General features: G+C 42.4%; 1 protein-coding gene across 1 annotated transcript in view; it reads left to right on the top strand.

Moving 5' to 3' along the window:
* Positions 1–18788, top strand: part of Usp32 (ubiquitin specific peptidase 32) — a 118146-nt gene extending 99358 nt beyond the window's left edge. The window contains exons 28-34 of the mRNA XM_051158187.1: positions 1681–1767; positions 4372–4492; positions 11497–11688; positions 15310–15598; positions 16434–16858; positions 17458–17550; positions 18615–18788. Of these exons, the coding sequence (XP_051014144.1) occupies positions 1681–1767; positions 4372–4492; positions 11497–11688; positions 15310–15598; positions 16434–16858; positions 17458–17550; positions 18615–18788 (1381 nt within the window). The remainder of the gene's footprint in view (positions 1–1680; positions 1768–4371; positions 4493–11496; positions 11689–15309; positions 15599–16433; positions 16859–17457; positions 17551–18614) is intronic.
* Positions 18789–19192: the final 404 nt, after the last annotated feature.

Here is a 19192-nt window from a genome sequence, read left to right as displayed (position 1 = left end):
TACAATATGAATAAAGCTTGAAAACATTACACTAAATGGAGTAAAGAAGACACAACAGTATGAGGTGGGGCTGGCAAGATGGCTCATCGGTGTTAATAAGTTTGATCCTTAAGACCCACATAGTAGAAAGACAGAACTGACAACCTCAAATTGTCTTTTATATGTATGCCATGGCATGCATACACACGCATATAAATAAAATGTAGTGCATTTTTAAGGACAAATACTGTATAGTTTTGATTTTTTTCTTCTTTCCTTTTTGATGCAGGGTTCTATTATATAGCTCTGTATGTCCTGGAACTCGCTATGTAGACCACACTGGCCTGAAACAGAGATTTACCTATCTCTGCCTCCCAATGCTGGGATTAAAGGCTTGTACCACTACACCTGAATGGTTTTGCTATTCAAAAGTATCTGCAAGAAAATTATACATAGAGACAGTAAACAGAAAATCAGGCTCTAGGGGATTTTAAAGGGATCAGTGGCCACAATGCTTTGCACCACCTGTGACAAGGTATATCTTGATGGGGAGTATGCAGTTGAACAACCTGCTTACTTCAAGGTGGCCAAGAAACAGGAGGAAGAAAAGACTGAGATCCTAATATCCACTTCAGAATGTGTTCTCAGTGACCTAACTTGTTCTGCTAGGCCGAGACTCCTAAACGTTTCTCCACTGCTCAATAGTAACATAAGCTGGAAACCAGGCTTTCAATATATGGTCCATTAAGGGACTTTGAACATCCCAACTGAAGCTAAGCCTAGTGATTCACCCCCTTAACCCCAGCTGCTCACCAGGCTAAAGCAGTAGGATAGCAATTTTAAGACTTTCCTCTACTAGAGTGAGTTTGCAGTTAGCCTGCGAAACTTAGTGTGAGATCCTATCTTCAGATGAAAAATGAAAGGAGTCCCGAAGGTACAGCTCAGTGGTCCAGTGCCAGCCTAACAGCCACAACACCCTAGGTTTAATCTCTAGTACTGAAAACTGTAACAGGAGGGATGGGGTTATTTTAGCTTAATATCTTCTCCATCCTCTATTAGGATGCTCCTGATTATTCTTTTGTTTGGATGCCTTGGCTGCTTTTCACTTGCTTTGAACATGCCAATGGACAGTAAAGTCCACCAGTAGTCGTTTGGGTTATATAGAAAGATGGGAAGCGCCTGTACCATGTACCCAGGAGGCAGAGGCAACTGGGTCTCTGTAAATTCAAGAGCAGCGAGGTCTATAGAGCAAGATCCAGGACTGCCAGGGTTGCATAGAGAAACTCGAAAAAGAAAAAAATGGATTATAAAGGACAGGTGGGTGGCTTGAGGATGTAACTCCGTTGGGGAAGACTTGTTTAGCATACAGAAGACTCAGGGTTCACTCCACAGCACTACTTACACAAGGTGTAGTGGTGTGCATCTGTAGTTTCATCAAGGGCACGCTGCTGTGGAAAATAAAACTACCCCAGAATAACTTAAAGAACTCTAAAACCATCCAGGTTCGGTGGTGCATACCTTTACTCCCAGCAATAGGGAGGCAGAGTCAGGTGGATCTCTGTGAGTTCAAGGCCAACCTGGTCTACAAAGTGAGCCCAAACCAGGAAGGCTACACATAGAGAAACCCTGTCTCAGAAGAAAAAAAGAAAGAACTCTCAAACCAGAAATGCTTCTTAGACTTGGGTGTGTTTCTTCTTTCAGTGATGACAGCATGGGCTATCAATATCCATTCACTCTCCGAGTTGTGCAGAAAGATGGAAACTCCTGTGCCTGGTGCCCGTGGTATAGGTAAAGTCACTTTCTGTAAAACCAGTCTCTGTAGACTCAGTTTCAAATACAATACTTCTTTATAAGATTCCTCAATTTAGAATTGTCAGTTGTGAATAGTGATAAACTTGAGAATTGTCCATTTCCTCTTTGTGAATTTCAGAGTATAGATTTGTTTTCCAGGCATGTAATTTTACAGATTACATCCCACCCCAAATTCATAACCCATGATAAACATTTTTATTCTAAACTTTCTTTTTTCTTTTGTCATTTTTAAATAGAGTCTCATTGTGTTGCCCAGGCTGATCTCAACTACAGGGCTCAAGTGACCCTCCTCAGCCTCCTGAGTACTGTGTCTACAGTCATGCACACATGTCTATTATTAGTCCAAATGTTCTTTTGAGCTAGTAGAACATAACTTGTTTACTAACTTTGCTGGTAATCGTTCCTGGGGTTTTACAAATGTTTGATGGGTCATTGCTGTTACAGCAGAGAGACAGTATCTATCTAATAATACTAAACTTAACTTTTAGGAGACTATAAAAGACATAACAACAAATGAAGCACATATAACCGTTAGTGCCATCATGGTGTCTTGGCCTTTGACCTGCCTCCATAAATTTGTCTACATACTTTCTTAAGGTTATATTCTGCAGTGGAATAAGCATTATATCATTCACCTTATAGCATTATAGAAATGAACTTACAATTTCTTTCAAGTAAGTTTATGTCAAAAAGCAGCTTGTTTCTGAATCATTTTACTTGTCATGAAACTTGTATCTTTCTATATGTCAACTATCAACATCAACTGGGGAAACAGAGGCGGGTGTAGATCCAGCAGCTGGCTGGTGACTCTGCAGACTTTCTCTGAGGGCAGCTTTCTAGGCTGATTGTTACCGGCAGTAGCTTCCACTGATAGCGCTAGACTGAAGGTTGAGAATTTAATTGCTGGCAGCAGGCCAGTGCTGATAGCTACCTGGTGGGGGCTTACAGCTACCATATAAGTGGGGACTAGGGCTGATGGCTCCTAGTAGGAGGCTTCCACTGATGGTGACAAGCATCTAAAAAAAAAAAGGGAAAGAAGGAGAGAAAAGAAACACAAACACACACACTTAGTGATGAAGTAAGAGACTCCAGCAGGTAGGTTCCAACAGGCTTCTCTTACTTTACATATTCCCATAGGTACATACATACATACATTCACACAGTTGGTGGATGAACATCGATTCCTACAACCTTACACACATACATACACACACACATCTTGGCAGATGGAGCAAACTCCAAAGCGTAAGTTCCAACCCAGCCTTCTATTATACACCTGCCCATATATACACATATACATTTGGTGGATGGAACAAATTCCAAAGAGAGAATTTCAACAACTTTATTATTTCTCCCTCAGCTTATACATCCCAGCAAGATCTTTCAAGCAGTACAAAAATCTCAGAGTGGTTTCATTCTGTTTTCTTTACATGAATGATTACAAAGAGTATACCTAAGAAAAAAATGTTCCTCAGTACCTTCAAATGATCAGATGTTTTATACATTATGGGTGAGAGACAAACATGAAAAACAAGTTATTTCCAAGAATCTATACACATTTGTCACTAAGCAACTTGTTATATATTAACAGAGTATAAGCAAGCAAGGTAATTTCTCACCCAGCTTTTCTTTACTGGCAGGCTGCAATTTGCATTTACAAAAAAAGAATCAGTTATCTTGAAAAGTAATCTTACAACAATCTCAAAAAAATCACAAATCTAAACTTCTATATAAAAACAATCAGCCATTTCTACTTTAAATCCTAAAGGTGTTCTTCTACTCATTAACAGTTTCTATTAAATCATATCAGAAACCTGGGGGCAAAAATAAAGATAAGAAATTGAAGCCCAGCTTCAGTGAGTCACATCAGCCAGTGCCTATTGGAGTACTGTCTTTGCTCACCAACCTCAAAAGGGCCCTAGCTTTACTATTAAGTGTGTACTTTTTCTTAACTTCAAATTGTCCCCTAAGACTTTCTGTGTCAGAGCCACTAGCAAGAACATCTTTACCTAACCTTGTTGGACAATCTATCTTTCCAAATTCTTTCTAAGGGGAGTGGTCATGGTTAGCAATCTACATCTGCAGCTTCTTTTCAAGGGTGCTGGTTGAACCATTAATCTTCTCCAGCAGCAATGCCTGAAAGAGATCAAGCATTGTTGATATTGCCCAGTGAGTGGCTGGAAGTCTCCTTATAGTACACACACAATTAATATATTAGGAGGATTATGAGGATCACAAAGGTAACAAGCAGAGCTGTGTTCCATAACAGCATGAAGTCCTCGGTCACCAAGACACTCCCATCTCAGATATGCTAACTAGGGGGCCATATTTCATGAGTTCTAGAGCTATTTTGCTGTTTCTCCTGCATGGCTGCCCACAATTAAAAACTGTTAAATGCTACAGAAAGCCAAAGACTTGAAGTTATAAGCATGATTCTTGAAATTATTAACATATTACTCCATTTATCAGATTCTGAAGTTAGAATTTGACAAATTATGAAACCAAGAGAAATATTAAAGAATATTTTTAATCGAGAAATTTTTCGTTCATTATTGCCCTATAAATGCTTTCCCCTTTTAGATTTTGCAGAGGCTGTAAAATTGATTGTGGAGAAGACAGAGCTCTCATTGGAAATGCCTGCATTGCTGTGGATTGGGATCCTACAGCCCTTCACCTCCGCTATCAAACATCACAGGAAAGAGTGAGTACTGAGTTTGGGGGTAGGGGAGTGGCCATAAAGTGATGGGTTTTATATGGGAAATGTTCCCCAACCTAACTGTATAATAACAAACTAAAATCAGAAAAACAACTAAAGGCATTCTCTGTGGTACTTGATACCCTGGTATGTTTGCTTGGCTCTCGCCACCCCCCAACTTCTAGGTGGTATTGGGCATTAAATTTCAGAAACATTAATAACAAATCTTGAAACTAAACGGTGTAATTAAAGAAGTTACAGGGCTAGGTATGGTGGCACACACCTGTAATCCCAGCACTCTGGGGGATGCTAAAGAAATGGCCCAACAGTTAAGAACACCTCTACTCTTGAGAAGACCTGGGTTTAATTTCAAACACCACATGCCACCTGCATGTGTTTGCAACTCCTGTTTCAGAGGGTCCAGTACCCTCTTCTGGCTTCCAAAGACACGGCATGCACACAGTACACAGACCAAAACCAGTACACATAAAATAAAAATAAGCAAATCTTCCCCCTCCTCCCCCAACAGAGTTTCTCATTATAGCCTTGGCTGTCCTGGCCTCACTTTGTAGACAAGGCTGGCCTCGAACTCACAGAGATCCACCAAGGCTACACAGAGAAAACCCTGTCTTTAAAAAAAAAAAAGTCCCCAGCATCTAAAAGAAAAGAAAACCCCAGAAATAATTTAGTGGAAAAGTAAACAAAATTAGCCAAGTTTCTAACAGATTGTAGTGAGTGTAGTATATGCCTCTTAATTTTTCAGGAAGTTCCTTTATTTATTAAAAAAAAAATTGTTGAGTTGGTTGATTTTTGATGTTTTGAGACAGGGTTTCTCTGTGTAGCCCTGGATGACCTAGAACTCTCTTTGTAGACCAGGTTGGTCTTGAACTCACAGAAAGAAATCCGCCTGCCTCTGCCTCCCTGAGTGCTGGGATTACAGGTGTTCACAAAACATGTTTTCTTCAGATAAATTAATAATAGCAATTGACTTTTCTGGCTTCCCCCACCCCACCCCAAATGTATTTGTAATTTCTATGTATGTAAATGTCAGAGAACAACTTGAGAGAGCAGGTCCTTCCTGCCATGTGAGTCTCAGGGTCAAACTCAGGTCCTGTGGCTTGACAGCAAGCCACCTTATCTTCTGAATCATCTCACCAGCTTCACTCTTCTGACTTTTTATGCTGTTGAGGAATGGGAGAATTAATCTGTTCAAGGCTAACTTCCCCGTTTGGATTTCCAATTTTACCACCATAGACCCAGCTCCCTATAGACAAGAATGGATGTACTGTGGACTCTTTATTTGGTTTTGGTTTTCAAGACAGGGTTTCTCTATGCAGCCCTGGCTGTCCTGGAACTCACGCTCTAGATAGGGCTGGCCTTGAACTCAGAGATTCGTCTGCCACTGCCTCCTGAGTGATGGAATTAAAGGTGTGCACCACCTCTGCCTAACATACTGTGGACTGTTGACAAACAAACAAAAAGATCAGGGGGCTCAACTGGGCATAGTAGTACACTTCTTTAATCCTAGCACTAAAAGATTGAAATAGGAGGATCAGGAATTCAAAGCCTGTATTGATTAGACAGCAAATTCAAGGCCAACCAGGGTTTCCTAAGATCATGTCAAAACAAAACAGAGGAAGAAGATATTAGGCTAAAAGCTAAGGAACTTTTGGAAAGGTATTCTAGGTCATGCTCACTGTAGCAAGGCATTTTAGAAACTTTAGCTGTGCTTTCTTTGAAGAAGGAAAATTTTAGCAATGGACAGACGAACAAGACTTTGTCAGCACAAATTATAACTACATTATCCTGGCTAGGCAGTCCCTATCAAAGATAGGAGATTACTTAGCTCTCTGTACCTCTTCCCCTTTAACAAGCCTGTTGTGCAATCTGAGAGACTCTGGAAGACATCACTTACAGGAAGAGCCTACATATGACCTGTCATGCTTGCCCCACTTCCACTTTCAGTAATACAACACAGGGGAGCTTTGGAGCTACTGAGATGCCTTGTCTTAGGGGTGCGGGGGCAGCATTACTAATCTGGGCTCTTACTAAATGTGGCTCCTGTCCTGCTTAGTCAGTCACGTAAAGAAGCTTGGTACACAGTTGAGGTTATTACTAATTTGCTTTCCCCCCCCCCCCCCCCCTGTTTCTCTGTGTCCAGCTCTGGCTGCCCTGGACTCACTTTGTAGACCAGGCTGGCCTGGAACTCACAGTGATCCACCTGCCTCTGCCTCCTGAGTACTGGGATTAGAGGCGTGCACCACCACGCCAAGCTGCTTTATATTTTTTATTTTGGTAATTTCCCATCTAGGAGTTTTCCTTGGGAAATAGTATTCTGTTCATTATATAGTTGGTGGGGTTTTTTTGTTTTTTGGTTTTTTAGTTTTGTTTTGTTTTCATTTTTCAAGACAGGGTTTCTCTTTGTAGCCCTTGCTGTCCTGGACTCACTCTGTAGACCAGACTGGCCTTGAACTTATAGAGATCCACCTACCTCTACCTCCCTGAGTGCTGGGATTGAAGGCATGCACCACCACTACCTGGCTATATAGCTTTTCTAAAAAAAAAAAAGAAAAGAAAAGAAAATAGTAATTAGAAATGTACTTATTCTGTATTAGAAGTATGGTTAAATAAAGTGTGATGTATTCATTACGTAAGTTAGTATGTAGTCACTGAAAATAATGGTTACTGATTTTTTTTAGTACATATCAAGATACACAATTTTTAATTTTGTAAAAAAAATTTATTTAGTGATAATTTCACAGATTGATACAATGTATTTTGATCATCAACTCCCTCTTTCAAGCTCCTCAAGACTTCCTAGGACAGGTCTCTCTCTATCTCCTCTCTCTCTCCCTCATCCTCACTTTTGCTTTTATGTTTGTTTGGTTGGTTTTTGGTTTTTTTGGGGGGGTTGGTTTTTGTTTTGGTTTTTTGGTTTTTCGAGACAGGGTTTCTCTGTGTAGCCCTGGCTGTCCTGGACTCCCTTTGTAGACCAGGCTGGCCTCGAACTCAAAGTGATCCACCTGCCTCTGCCTCCCGAGTGCCACCACACCTTGCCCCCTTATTTTCTTATTTTTATGCATGTAGATGTTTTGCCTACATGTATGTGTGTACACCACTTGTGTTCCTGGTGCTCGTGGAGTCCAGAAGAATTTCTTTGGAGCTGCAGTTACAAACAACTGCCCTGTGCGTCCTGGGAATCGAACCTCAGGTCCTCTAGAAGGAGCAGTCAGTGCTCTAACCTGTTGAGCCATCTCTCCAGCCCCAGTTTTTACATTGTTATTGCATGTGTGTGTGTGTGTGTGTGTCTGTCTGTCTGTGAAAGAGTATGTTTCTGTGCATTCCATGGCACACATGACTGTCAGAGGACAAAACTCAGAAATTGGTACTCTCCTTCCTGGATTCTGGGAATTGAACTCAGATTGTCATTCTTGGCAGCAAGTGCTTTTATCCACTGAGCCATCTCACCAACCCAAGATAGCAAGTTTTATGGATGAGGTTTTGAATATTTTTGATGTTTGTTTAACATCAACTGATAGTTTCGTTTGTTTGATTGACACACTTTCTCTGTGTAGCCCTAGATGTCCTGAAATTCAATTTGTCGATCAGGCTAGCCTCTCACTCAGCGAGGTCTACCTGCCTCTGCCTCTCCCAGTACTCGGAGAGGCAGAGGCTGATGGATTTGTGTGAGTCTAGTCTACAAAGTGAGTCCAGAACAGCCGAGGCTACACAGAGATACCCTGTCTTGAAAAATAAAACAGAAGCCTGGCGGTGGTGGCGCACTTCTTTAATCCCAGCACTTGGGAGGAAGAGGCAGGTGGATCGCTGTGAGTTCGAGGACAGCCAAGGCTACACAGAGAAACCCTGTCTCAAACAAAAAAAAGAAAGAAAGAAAAAAGAAAACAGAAAAAGATTATGAAGGATGAAGCATAGTTCTGCACTCTCTTAATCTTAGAACTAGGGAGTCAGAGACAGGCGGATCTCTGAATTCAAGGCCATTTTGATCGATATAGAAAGTTCCAGGCTTTAATTAATACATATAGTACATATGAGGCTTTAGACATGGCTAAGTGGTTAAGAGCATTTAGTGCCATTTCAAAGGATCCAGATGGCTCACAACCATCTGTAACTCCAACTCCAGGAGATTTCAGCACACTCTCCTGGACTCCACAAGCACCTGTGCTCATTTGTGCGCATTCTTCCACACAGGCACACACATACACACAATTAATGTAAAATAAAAGTAAAAGTATATAAAAGATTTCTACCTTTTTACAATTTTCAATAGGGTGTTTATAAATAATACATTATTTGGATAGTAGTAGAGGATCTGTGAACCCTAAGAGGTAAAAGAAATCTTTGTCATTAAAGGAAATTGATAAATGTCCAAAAATTTATTTTTATCAGTTTGTCAGTCCCCACCTACCTTTATAGCCCATAGTTGTAAAAAATCAAAAACAAAACACCAAACCAGCATTCTTTACTAGTAATATAGCATAGCATAGACATAAAATTTCATAGCTATGAAAAAAGACACCACTCTGTTTTATACACTTCCATTTCTGCAAAGCTGGGTGGTTTTAAATGTGTGAGTTCATGTTGGGGGCCAGAGATCAATCTCAGGTATGATTCCTCAGGAGCTGTGTGCCTTGGTTTGTCTGTTTGCTTTGAGACAAGGTCTCATATTTATTGATCTGAAATTCACCAATTAAGCGGGGCTAGTTGGCCACAGAGCCCCAAAGATCTGTCCTTCTGCCTTCCCAGCACTAAGTTTATAAGCACATGCTACCATACTTGGTTTTTGCTATTGTTTTTAGGGAACTGTACCCAAGTTTTCTTGTGAACACAGGGCCATGTTTTGTTTTGTTTTGTTTTCTGTTGTTGAGACCTGCTCTCACTGTAGTGTCCTACCTCAGCCTCCTGAGCACTAGAATTGTAGGTGTGAACATCGCCCATGTTTCCTTAGCGTGTCCACTTTTCCTTACGGTGACCAGCTCAGAAGATACTGAGAGCTGGCCACAGCAGCACATGCTCCTAATGCTAGCACTCAAGAAGTTCAAACAGGAAGATCAGGAGTTTGGGGCCACTTGGCTACCTAGAAGAGTCAGGGCCAGGCTAAACGAAATAGCAAGACCCTGTCACAGAGAAGCAGACTGAGAGACTGTTAGAACTTTATTACTATCAATTTTGTCTTCAGAGCCAGCGACCCAAACAAAATTTTCTTTTAATTGTAAAAACAGACTTTTCTCCTGAGCTCCTCTTAAATTGAATTCTTTAGACCAGATGGTAATACACTGCTAAAACCTTAACTCCAACCTTGATAGTTCATTGGCATGTTTGACAGCCTGTGACTCAGCTGTCTCCTCTGTAGGGAAAAAGTCTCACCTGAAAAGCCTGCAGTAAACGAAATGGCCTAAATTGTGCCAATTCATAATCCAAGCAGCCCATGTTCCCAAGAGTTTCGGTAAAGCTAACATAGGAAATTGCCTCAGGTGCAGATAAGCAGTTCCCTGTGGAGGAGGGGCAGGAAGTGAGTCGTGAACATCGGGAGCTTTGACAGGAAGAAGCAGGCATTGTTAGGTTAGTAGTCCAGGCTCTGCCTTGGAAGAAAGATATATGTTGATATGTGAAGTCTCAGATAGCCTACATAATCACCGATGGCATGCCTTCCCTACCTTCTTATTCATAGCAGAGACAAGCGAGTCTCATCTCCGTGCTTCTTGATTGTTTCTTGGGTTGAAGGCAGGAGTATGAGCCTGGGGAGGGAATCTGGCTGTCCCAGTCTTGGTCCTTCTTTTGCTCCCCTCTGTCCAGCTTTACCCCTTCTCACTCCCTTTATGCCGTCTCTTTTTGTTTGCGCTTTGGTTTTTCCTTTATGATGCTAGAGATTGAAGCCAGAGCCCCAAAACACCCTAGGCAAATACTCACTGCTGATTTACACTCCCAGCCCTGGCTCTCTGTTCTTATGCTTAACTCCTTCTTGCCCTAAAGCTTATCATACTTCTTACTTGGACCTGAAAGTTTTGGCCAAAAATTAAAGGTTGTATCAACGTTGTATTGCTCTTTTAAGCTTGCTCTTCATTTTGTTGCCATTACAGAAAAAAGGGCTTCCATTGAACTGAGGCAGCTCAGTGGTAGGGTAGGGCACTTAGAGGATCTTGCAGGTTGCTGCTCTGTGTGAAGTTTGTTTACCTCCTGAATCTCCTGAGCCTCGTGCCCACCTCCTGGAGGGAATGTGTGTGTGAGGGTGTTTTGCCTGCATATATGTCTGTGCACATGGGTAGGATGCTTGCAGAGCCCATCAGATCCCCTGGCCATGGAATTACAAATAATACATATCATGTGGGTACTGGAAATTGAACCCAGTTCCTCCGCAAGAGCAGAAATGCAACAGAAGGATCAGAAGCTCAAGGTCATCCTCAGCTACATAGTGAATCCAGGACCAGCTTGAACTATATGAGACCTTGTCTCCAAAAAAAAAATCTAAATCAGGCATGGTGGCACACACCTGTAATCCTAGCATTCTGGGAGGTAGAGGCAGATCTCTGTGAGTTCTACAAAGTGAGTCCAGGACAGCCAAGGCTACACAAAGAAGCCCTGTCTCAAAAAAAAAAAAAAAAAAAAAAAAAGCTAGTGAAATGGCTCAGAGATTAAGAGCACCATCTGCTCTTCCAAAGGTCCTGAGTTCAATTTCCAGCAACCACATGGTGGCTCATGACCATCTGTCATGAGATCTGGTGCCTTCTTATGGCATGCAGTAACACATGCAGGCAGGATACTGTATAAATAATAAATCTTTTTTTAAAAAATCTATTTGTATCAGTGGGCATTTAATCCAGGATATTATTGATAAGGTGTGCGTGTGTTGCCCAAAAGACCCTAGTTTGGGTTGTATCCCCCCGCCCCCACATGTAGACTCTTCTAAGAGTGGCTAAGATGGTGCATTTCTAGGTGTTCATTGTAAATGCCCTCTATGTAATTCTGGTTAACCTTGTTTCGTCCTCTTTCAGGTTGTGGAGGAGCATGAAAGCGTGGAGCTTAGTCGGCGAGCACAGGCTGAGCCCATCAACCTGGACAGCTGTCTCCGTGCCTTCACCAGTGAGGAGGAGCTGGGGGAAAATGAGATGTACTACTGCTCCAAATGTAAAACTCACTGTTTAGCAACCAAGAAGCTGGACCTCTGGAGGCTTCCTCCAATCCTGGTGTGTTAATAGCCATGCCTCTACGAGAGGAGTCTAGTGTAAATGAGAGAAGTCATTAAGATTTTTGGGCTATTTTTGAGGATAAGCTACTTCCTGTAGCTCTGTTTAGAAACTTTTCCTTCCTGGGTATGGTGGCACGCGCCTGTAATCTCAGAATTTGGGAGACTGAGACAAGATGATCACAAGCCTAGCTACAAACATAGTGAGTTCCAGGCCAACCTAAACTAAAAGTAAGACCCTGACTCAGAGAGAGAGAAAGGGAGCTGAAGAGATGGCTCAGTGGTTGAGAGTGCATATTGATCTTACAGAGAACAGAGTTTGGTTCCCAGCCCCGGGGCATCTAACACCTCTAACCTCCTCAGATACTGCACAGATACACTCAGAGATACACAAACACATGCTTGTAATTTAAAAAAACGATCTTTTCTTTTTAAAAATGGATGAATGCGGGGACTAGAGAGATGGCTCAGTGGTTAAGAGTGCCGCCTGTTCTTCCAAAGGTCTTTAGTTCAATTCCCAGCAACCACATGGTGGTTCACAAACATCCATAATGTGATCTAATGCCCTCTTCTGGTGTGCAGGTGTACATGCAGACAGAATACTGTATACATAATAATAAATAAACCTTTTTTAAAAAATGGATGAATGGAGCCGGGCATGGTGGCGCACGCCTTTAATCCCAGCACTCGGGAGGCAGAGGCAGGCGGATCGCTGTGAGTTCGAGGCCAGCCTGGTCTACAAAGTGAGTCCAGTATGGCCAAGGCTCCACAGAGAAACCCTGTCTCGAAAAACCAAAAAAAAAAAAAAAAGAATGAAGTTGGGTGCGGTGGTCTACACCTTTAATCCCAGCACTCAGGAATCAGAGGCAAGTGGATCACTGTGAGTTCGAGGCCTGCCTCATCTACAAAGCAAGTCCAGGACAGCCAAGGCTACACAGAGAAACCCTGTCTTGGGGGGAAAAAATTTGTTTATGTTGAACAGAGAAATTATTTGTTCCAAAAATATGTGCTAGATCCTGTAACTTAGAGCTCTGAGGGAGATAAAAGTGATATAGGCCAGTAACTGCAATCTAGTACAACATGACAAATACTATAAATGTACTAAACAGGTGAATTTGAATTCCAGAAAAGAATGAAAGCCTTCCTAGGGAAACAAAAGAGAAAGTTTTAGGCTGCAAGAAGCAGCCAACTCAGGAGCTTCCATGCCCAGTGAACAGTGTTAAGTGGCTATACGCACTGCTATGTCCAAGGCATGGGGCTGTTCTCTTAGATATGATTGACTTTTTTCTGCCTCTTGTTGCCTCTTGTTGTTTATAAAAGACAGATTAATTTAAGAAAACTCTTTCTCATCATAGAGACTCATGTCTGTAATTTCAGCATTTGGGAGGCTAAGATAGGGTTGCCATTTGTTCCAGGCCTGCCTGAGCTACAGAAAATAAGTAAATAAAAAGTAAGAGAGAGGAAATGACTCAGATGAGTTAAAGTCCATGCAACATAGCCTGAGAATCTTAAATTCAGATTCCCCAGAATCTGCATAAAAGCAAAATCCTCTACCCTAGATGGGAGAATCATTGGAAACTCATGTGCCAGCTAGCCTGATGTGCTCAGCAGTGAAAGGGGGAGAGAGATTGTTGCCTGGCCTCGTTCTTCATGCATTTACAAGTACTCCAGAGGAAGGAAGGGTGGGAAAGGTATGCTGTTGTACACCCAGCAGTACTAGGGAGGCATAGTGTATGTACATGTTTGTGTGCATATGCCTCCCTTCAGGGACTCTAGCCCTACTATGCAGTTATACTAAACCTCAGCTGCTGTTTGTGAACTCCCTCATGCCTTCAAAACCAGTACCATCCAGCCTGAGATGTAGCCTCAGTCTTCTCCGGACCACAGCTTCTGTATGCTGAGAGTATTTCAGATTTACAGTCCTCAATGTGGTAGTGTCTTTTTAAATACAGGTAATCTCTCAGCTCCAGCTAAGCGGCATTAAGTCACCAAAGCAAAGGTTTTACGTTAGTAGTCTATAATTCAAAATATCACACAAACATCCCTGATACAGTCTTAACTTCCCTCTGAAACTTGGCAAGCCAGGCCTAGCATCATCTGCACTGGCTCAAAGCATTATTACTACATTCCCTGAAAGGGGTGTGCTTTGCTTATTCTTCCATCACAGTCCCATCCAGGGAAGTCAGGGCAGGAACCTAAAGGAGGAACTCTGAGGCTGTGGAAAAGTGCTGCTTAGTATATCTTGCTTGTTTTCTCACTTGAGAATCTGTCTTCCCAAATGACTCTAAGCTTGTGTCAAGCTCTCTCACAAAACTAGCCAGCACAGCACACCTTCCTATGTGTAGGTCAGAAGGTAAGTGAAGTTGTGAAGTTGAGTCTCTTCACCTTTATTTTAGTTCTAGGGATCAAACTCAAATCATCAGGCCTTACAACAAGTCTTTAGCCCACCAGCATGCCACTTTTTTTGTTTTGTTTTGTTTCGTTTTGTTTTTTTGAAACAGGGTTTCTCTGTGTAGTCTTGGCTGTCCCGGACTCACTTTGTAGACCAGGCTGTCCTCGAACTCACAGAGGCCCGCCTCTGCCTCCCGAGTGCTGGGATTAAAGGCGTGCAGCCATGCCTAGGCAGCATGCCACTTTATGTTTTGAAACCTCATCCATTTGGCTCCACCCCATCGTTTGCCTCAGCTTCACACCACACCCAGCTTTTTACATGGGTGCTGGGGACCTGAGTTTAGGCCCTCGTGATTGCATAGCACACATCTTAGTGATTAAGCCATCTCCATAGCCCAGTTCTAGAAGGGTTTTTGTTTGTTTGTTTGTTGTTTTTGTTTTTTCCAAAATTGGATCTTCCTTCCTATTTAGCCCTGACTAGTCTGAAACTTGCTATATAGACCAAGCTGGCCTCAAACTCAGAGAAATCCACCTCCCTCTGCCTCCCTGGTGCTGAGATGAAAGACATGGACCATCACATCCGGTTCCATTATCAGGATATTTTTTATGTGTGGGTGTTCTTGCCTGCGTGTAGTGCATGCAGTGCCCCCAGAGGCCAGAAGAGGGCATTGAACCCTCTGAAAATAGGTTTTTAGAGGGGTATTAACTGCCATGTGGGCACTGGGATGGAAAAGTAGATTTTCTATGAGAGCAGTAAGTATTCTTAACCTCTGAGACATTTCTCCAGCCCCAGTACTAGGATATTTTAACGGGGCTCTGGTTTGTGTCATCATCCTACTATTCTGTGGAAGGAAATGTAGATTTTTCTATGACCTTAATAGTTTTTTAAGGATAAATATACAGGAAATTGATAACATTCATTTAGCTAACTCCAGAAATAAAAACTGAGGGGAAGAAAGACATGGGCAGGGCCAGAACTAGGAACCTGGTAGGTGAGGAAAAAGGAATTTTTAAAATATAAGGTATGATTAATAAGCAGTTAAATGCATAGAATTTTGAATGTCAGGTTTGATGATGATCTTGCCTATTGAATATATGCATATATCCATCACATAAAACAAGGAATAAAAGCATTTATTTAAAACATATATTTGAGATTGTTAACAATGTACAAATGGTACATGTTTTTCAGAACCCTTGAATACAGTTGTTCCTACATTTTCTTCCTCAGATTATTCACCTTAAACGATTTCAGTTTGTGAACGGACGGTGGATAAAATCACAAAAAATTGTTAAATTTCCTCGTGAAAGTTTTGACCCTAGTGCTTTTTTAGTACCAAGAGACCCAGCTCTTTGCCACCATAAACCTCTCACACCCCAAGGGGATGACATCTCTGAGCTAAGAATTTCAGCAGGAGATGTGAAGAAAATGGAAGTCCAGAGCTCAGCAGGGGAGGAGGATGTGCTCCTGACCAAGAGCCCATCTTCACTCAGTGCAAACATCAGCAGTAGCCCAAAAGGTAGGGGAAGGGTGCTGGGGAGGGGGTGGGACTGTGCGCGCTCTCTTTCTCTCTCTCTCTCTCCTCTCTTTCTCTCTCTCCTCTCTTCTCTCTCTCTCTCCTTCCATCTTTATGGTCTTGCTGTGTATCACCAGCTGCCTTCTTTTGTTCTGGACCAGTAGTCTGAAGTGAAGAAACCTCTCTGGAATCGGAGCTATCTGTATTTCGGCTCGTTACTTTTTTTTTTTTTTAGACAGGGTTTCTCTGTGTAGCCTTGGCTGTCCTAGACTTGCTTTGTAGACCAGGCCGGCCTCGAACTCACAGTGATCCGCCTGCCTCTGCCTCCCGAGTGCTGGGATTAAAGGCGTGCGCCACCACGCCCAGCTTCAGCTTTGTTACTTTTAGCACAAGATAATAGCCTCCTAATAACACACAAAAGCCCTACTTCTAAAACAGACACAGAGCCAGGCTAAATTCCTGCCCTCTTACTGCCTCATACATGGGTGAGCATGGTGGCGCAGACCTGTAATCCCAGCACTCAGAGGCAGAAGCAGACAGATCTCTGCGTTTGAGGCCAGCAGACAGATCTCTACCAAGTGAGTTCCAGGACAGCAAAGGTGACACCGAAACCCTGTCTCAGTGGGGAAGTAGGGGAAGAAATAACTTTTTAAAATCCCTTATACTTGGGTTTTAGTAAATTCCAGATAAAGTCAAATTGACAGCCAAAAATTACCACACGCTGGGTAATAAGGTGTGTAAATAGGCAATCAACATCCTACCTTTATGTGTGCATTTGAGAAACTAGCTCAGAGTTAGCGTTTGGACTTAGAAATCTTTCCCTCTGTCTCTTTCACAGGTTCACCTTCTTCATCAAGAAAAAGTGGAGCCAGCTGTCCCTCCAGCAAAAATAGCAGCCCTAACAGCAGCCCACGGACTTTGGGGAGGAGCAAAGGAAGGCTTCGGCTGCCTCAAATTGGCAGCAAAAATAAGTTGTCCAATAGTAAGGAGAATTTGGATGCCAGCAAAGAGAATGGGGCTGGGCATATCTGTGAACTGGCTGACACCCTGAGCCGAGGACATGTGCTGGGAGGCAGCCAGCCCGAGCTGGTCACCCCTCTGGACCATGAGATGACTTTGGCTAATGGATTCCTTTATGAACATGAGGCGTGTGGCAATGGCTGTAGCAACGGGCAGCTTGGAAACCATAGTGAAGAAGACAGCGCCGATGACCAAAGAGAAGACACTCATAGTAAACCTATTTATAATCTATATGCAATTTCGGTAAGTGATGCATTATGGAGATTTTAAAAAATCATGAAACTGGGTGTGGTGACACATGCTTTTAATCCCAGGACTTGGGAGGCAGAGACAGGCAGATCTCTGAGTTTGAGGCTAGCCAGGGCTAAACAGAGAAACCCTATCTCAAAAAAAAAAAAAAAAAGTCTTAACTTTTCAGTGGTTTGTTCACTTGTCTTCATCCATTCATCAACTAGCATTTTTCTTTTCAGAACTTATTTACTGAGCATTAACTTTGGGCCAGGTGCCATGGCACATGCCTCTAATCCCAACACTTGGGGAGGCAGAGGCAGGTGGATCTCTGAGTTCAAGGCCAGCCTGGCCTACAAAGCTAGTCCAGGACAGCCAAGGCTATCATAGAGAAACCCTGTCTCGAAAAGCAAAACAAAAAACAAACAAAAAAAATTACACACACACACACAAATATGTGAGATAGGATTTAGAGTTTTGAAAAAAATTAGGTGATTGTTAACTGTTTTTCTTACCACCTAAGTGGTCAGTGTTCTCTTGCTCAGATCTTAGCACCATGCCTTGGCTGCAATACTGTTAATTACTAACATATCATCACTCTCTTCTCTCTTTAGTGCCATTCAGGAATTCTGGGTGGGGGCCATTACGTCACTTATGCCAAAAACCCAAACTGCAAGTGGTACTGTTACAATGACAGCAGCTGTAAGGTAAATATTCTCAATCTTTAAGTGAAAGTTAGAAGCAGAATGCCAACAAATTTGGGGAACATTGAAATAATGTTCTGCTGAGCAGGAAGTAATGTGATTGTATGAAGGTCTCTGTATAGATGATGTTCAGTGTTAAGGAGGCAAGATGGTGGAAAACAGGGGATGAATAATGAACAAAAAGAAAATGCTGGTTAATGAGAAATTCAGTCTTGGGTTTGAGTTGGTCATGTCTGTCCTCAGTGTGTCTCCCATGCCCCACCCGTGCTGAACATAAAACCCAGGGCAGCACATGTTAAGAAAGCGCTTACACTAAGATCTGATGTGTTAGAATGTGATGGGGTTTGTTGGATATGGTGGCCACACCTTTGGCAGAGGGAGAGGCAGGAATCCAAGATCATACTCCTCTACCTAAATGAGTTTAAGGCCAGCCTGGGCTAAGTGAGACAGTGTCTCCCCCCGCCCAACCAACCAAAAAAAAAAATCTCTCACCCACGTCATAACAATAATAATAATAATAGTAATGTGGGGTTTTTAAGTATTCCTTTGCCTATGATTACAATTTTTCCCCAAAAACACAGATTGAAAATCATGAGACTCACCAGGTGTGGTGACACATGCCTTTAATCCCAGAACTCGGAAGGGAGAGGGAGGCGGATCGCTGTGAGTTTGAGGTCAGCCTGGGCTACAAAGTGAGTCCAGGACAACCAAGGCTACACAGAGAAACCCTGTCTTGAAAAAACCAAAAAAAAAAAAAAGAAAGAAAATCATGAGACTTGGGGCTGGAGAGATGGCTCAGCGGTTAAGAGCACTGTCTGCTCTTCCAAAGGTCCTGAGTTCAATTCCCAGCAACCACATGACAGCTCACAACCGTCTATAATGAGATCTGGTGCATACTGTGTACATAATAAGTAAATGTAAAAAAGAAAATCATGAGACTCATTTTCAGGGCAGATGTGAGATAGTTGATTCATGCAGTCAGAGTTGATCTAGACTAAGACGGTTTTTCTGTGCAGGACTAGGAGGCAGCGCAGCAGTGGTTTAGTGAAGCTCTCTTGTCTCTTTAGGAACTGCCCCCTGAGGAAGTCGACACCGACTCTGCCTACATTCTCTTCTATGAGCAGCAGGGGATAGACTGCGCACACTTCCTGCCCAAGATCCATGGCAAGACGATGGCAGACACAAGCAGCATGGATGAAGACTTTGAATCCGATTACAAGAAGTACTGCGTGCTACAGTGAGGCTGCCTCTCTGCTGCTAGACGGGCTGCTGGTCAGGGAGGTGACGCCTAGCTGGCATTTGGCAGAACCATGACTGAAAAGCAGGCTAAGTGTAGTTATTTTATCCTGTGACCCGAAGCACAAAATAAAGTCCTAATTAAAGTAGCAGTGAGCTCTAAGAATAGTAATAATTTTGTTTTGAAGTCTCTCACAAACTGTCTGGTAGAGAACGTTCAAGAAGATCCCAGCATTAGCTTGTAAACAAGAGAGTTTGGCACCAATCACCTGGGACCAATTAAGAATTTAACTGTGCTTGTCCAGATAATGAACAAACCTGTAGTGAGTATAGAGTTTACCAATAATCATAACAAGATACTAAGGATTTCCTTGAAATCAAAGTTTTAAAAAACAATACAAATTGTCAT

This window comes from Acomys russatus, chromosome 16 (assembly GCF_903995435.1).
Source record: "Acomys russatus chromosome 16, mAcoRus1.1, whole genome shotgun sequence".
Classification (NCBI taxonomy): domain Eukaryota; kingdom Metazoa; phylum Chordata; class Mammalia; order Rodentia; family Muridae; genus Acomys; species Acomys russatus.
Note: the sequence above shows the minus strand (reverse complement) of the source record. Positions and strands in the feature narration are given on the sequence as shown.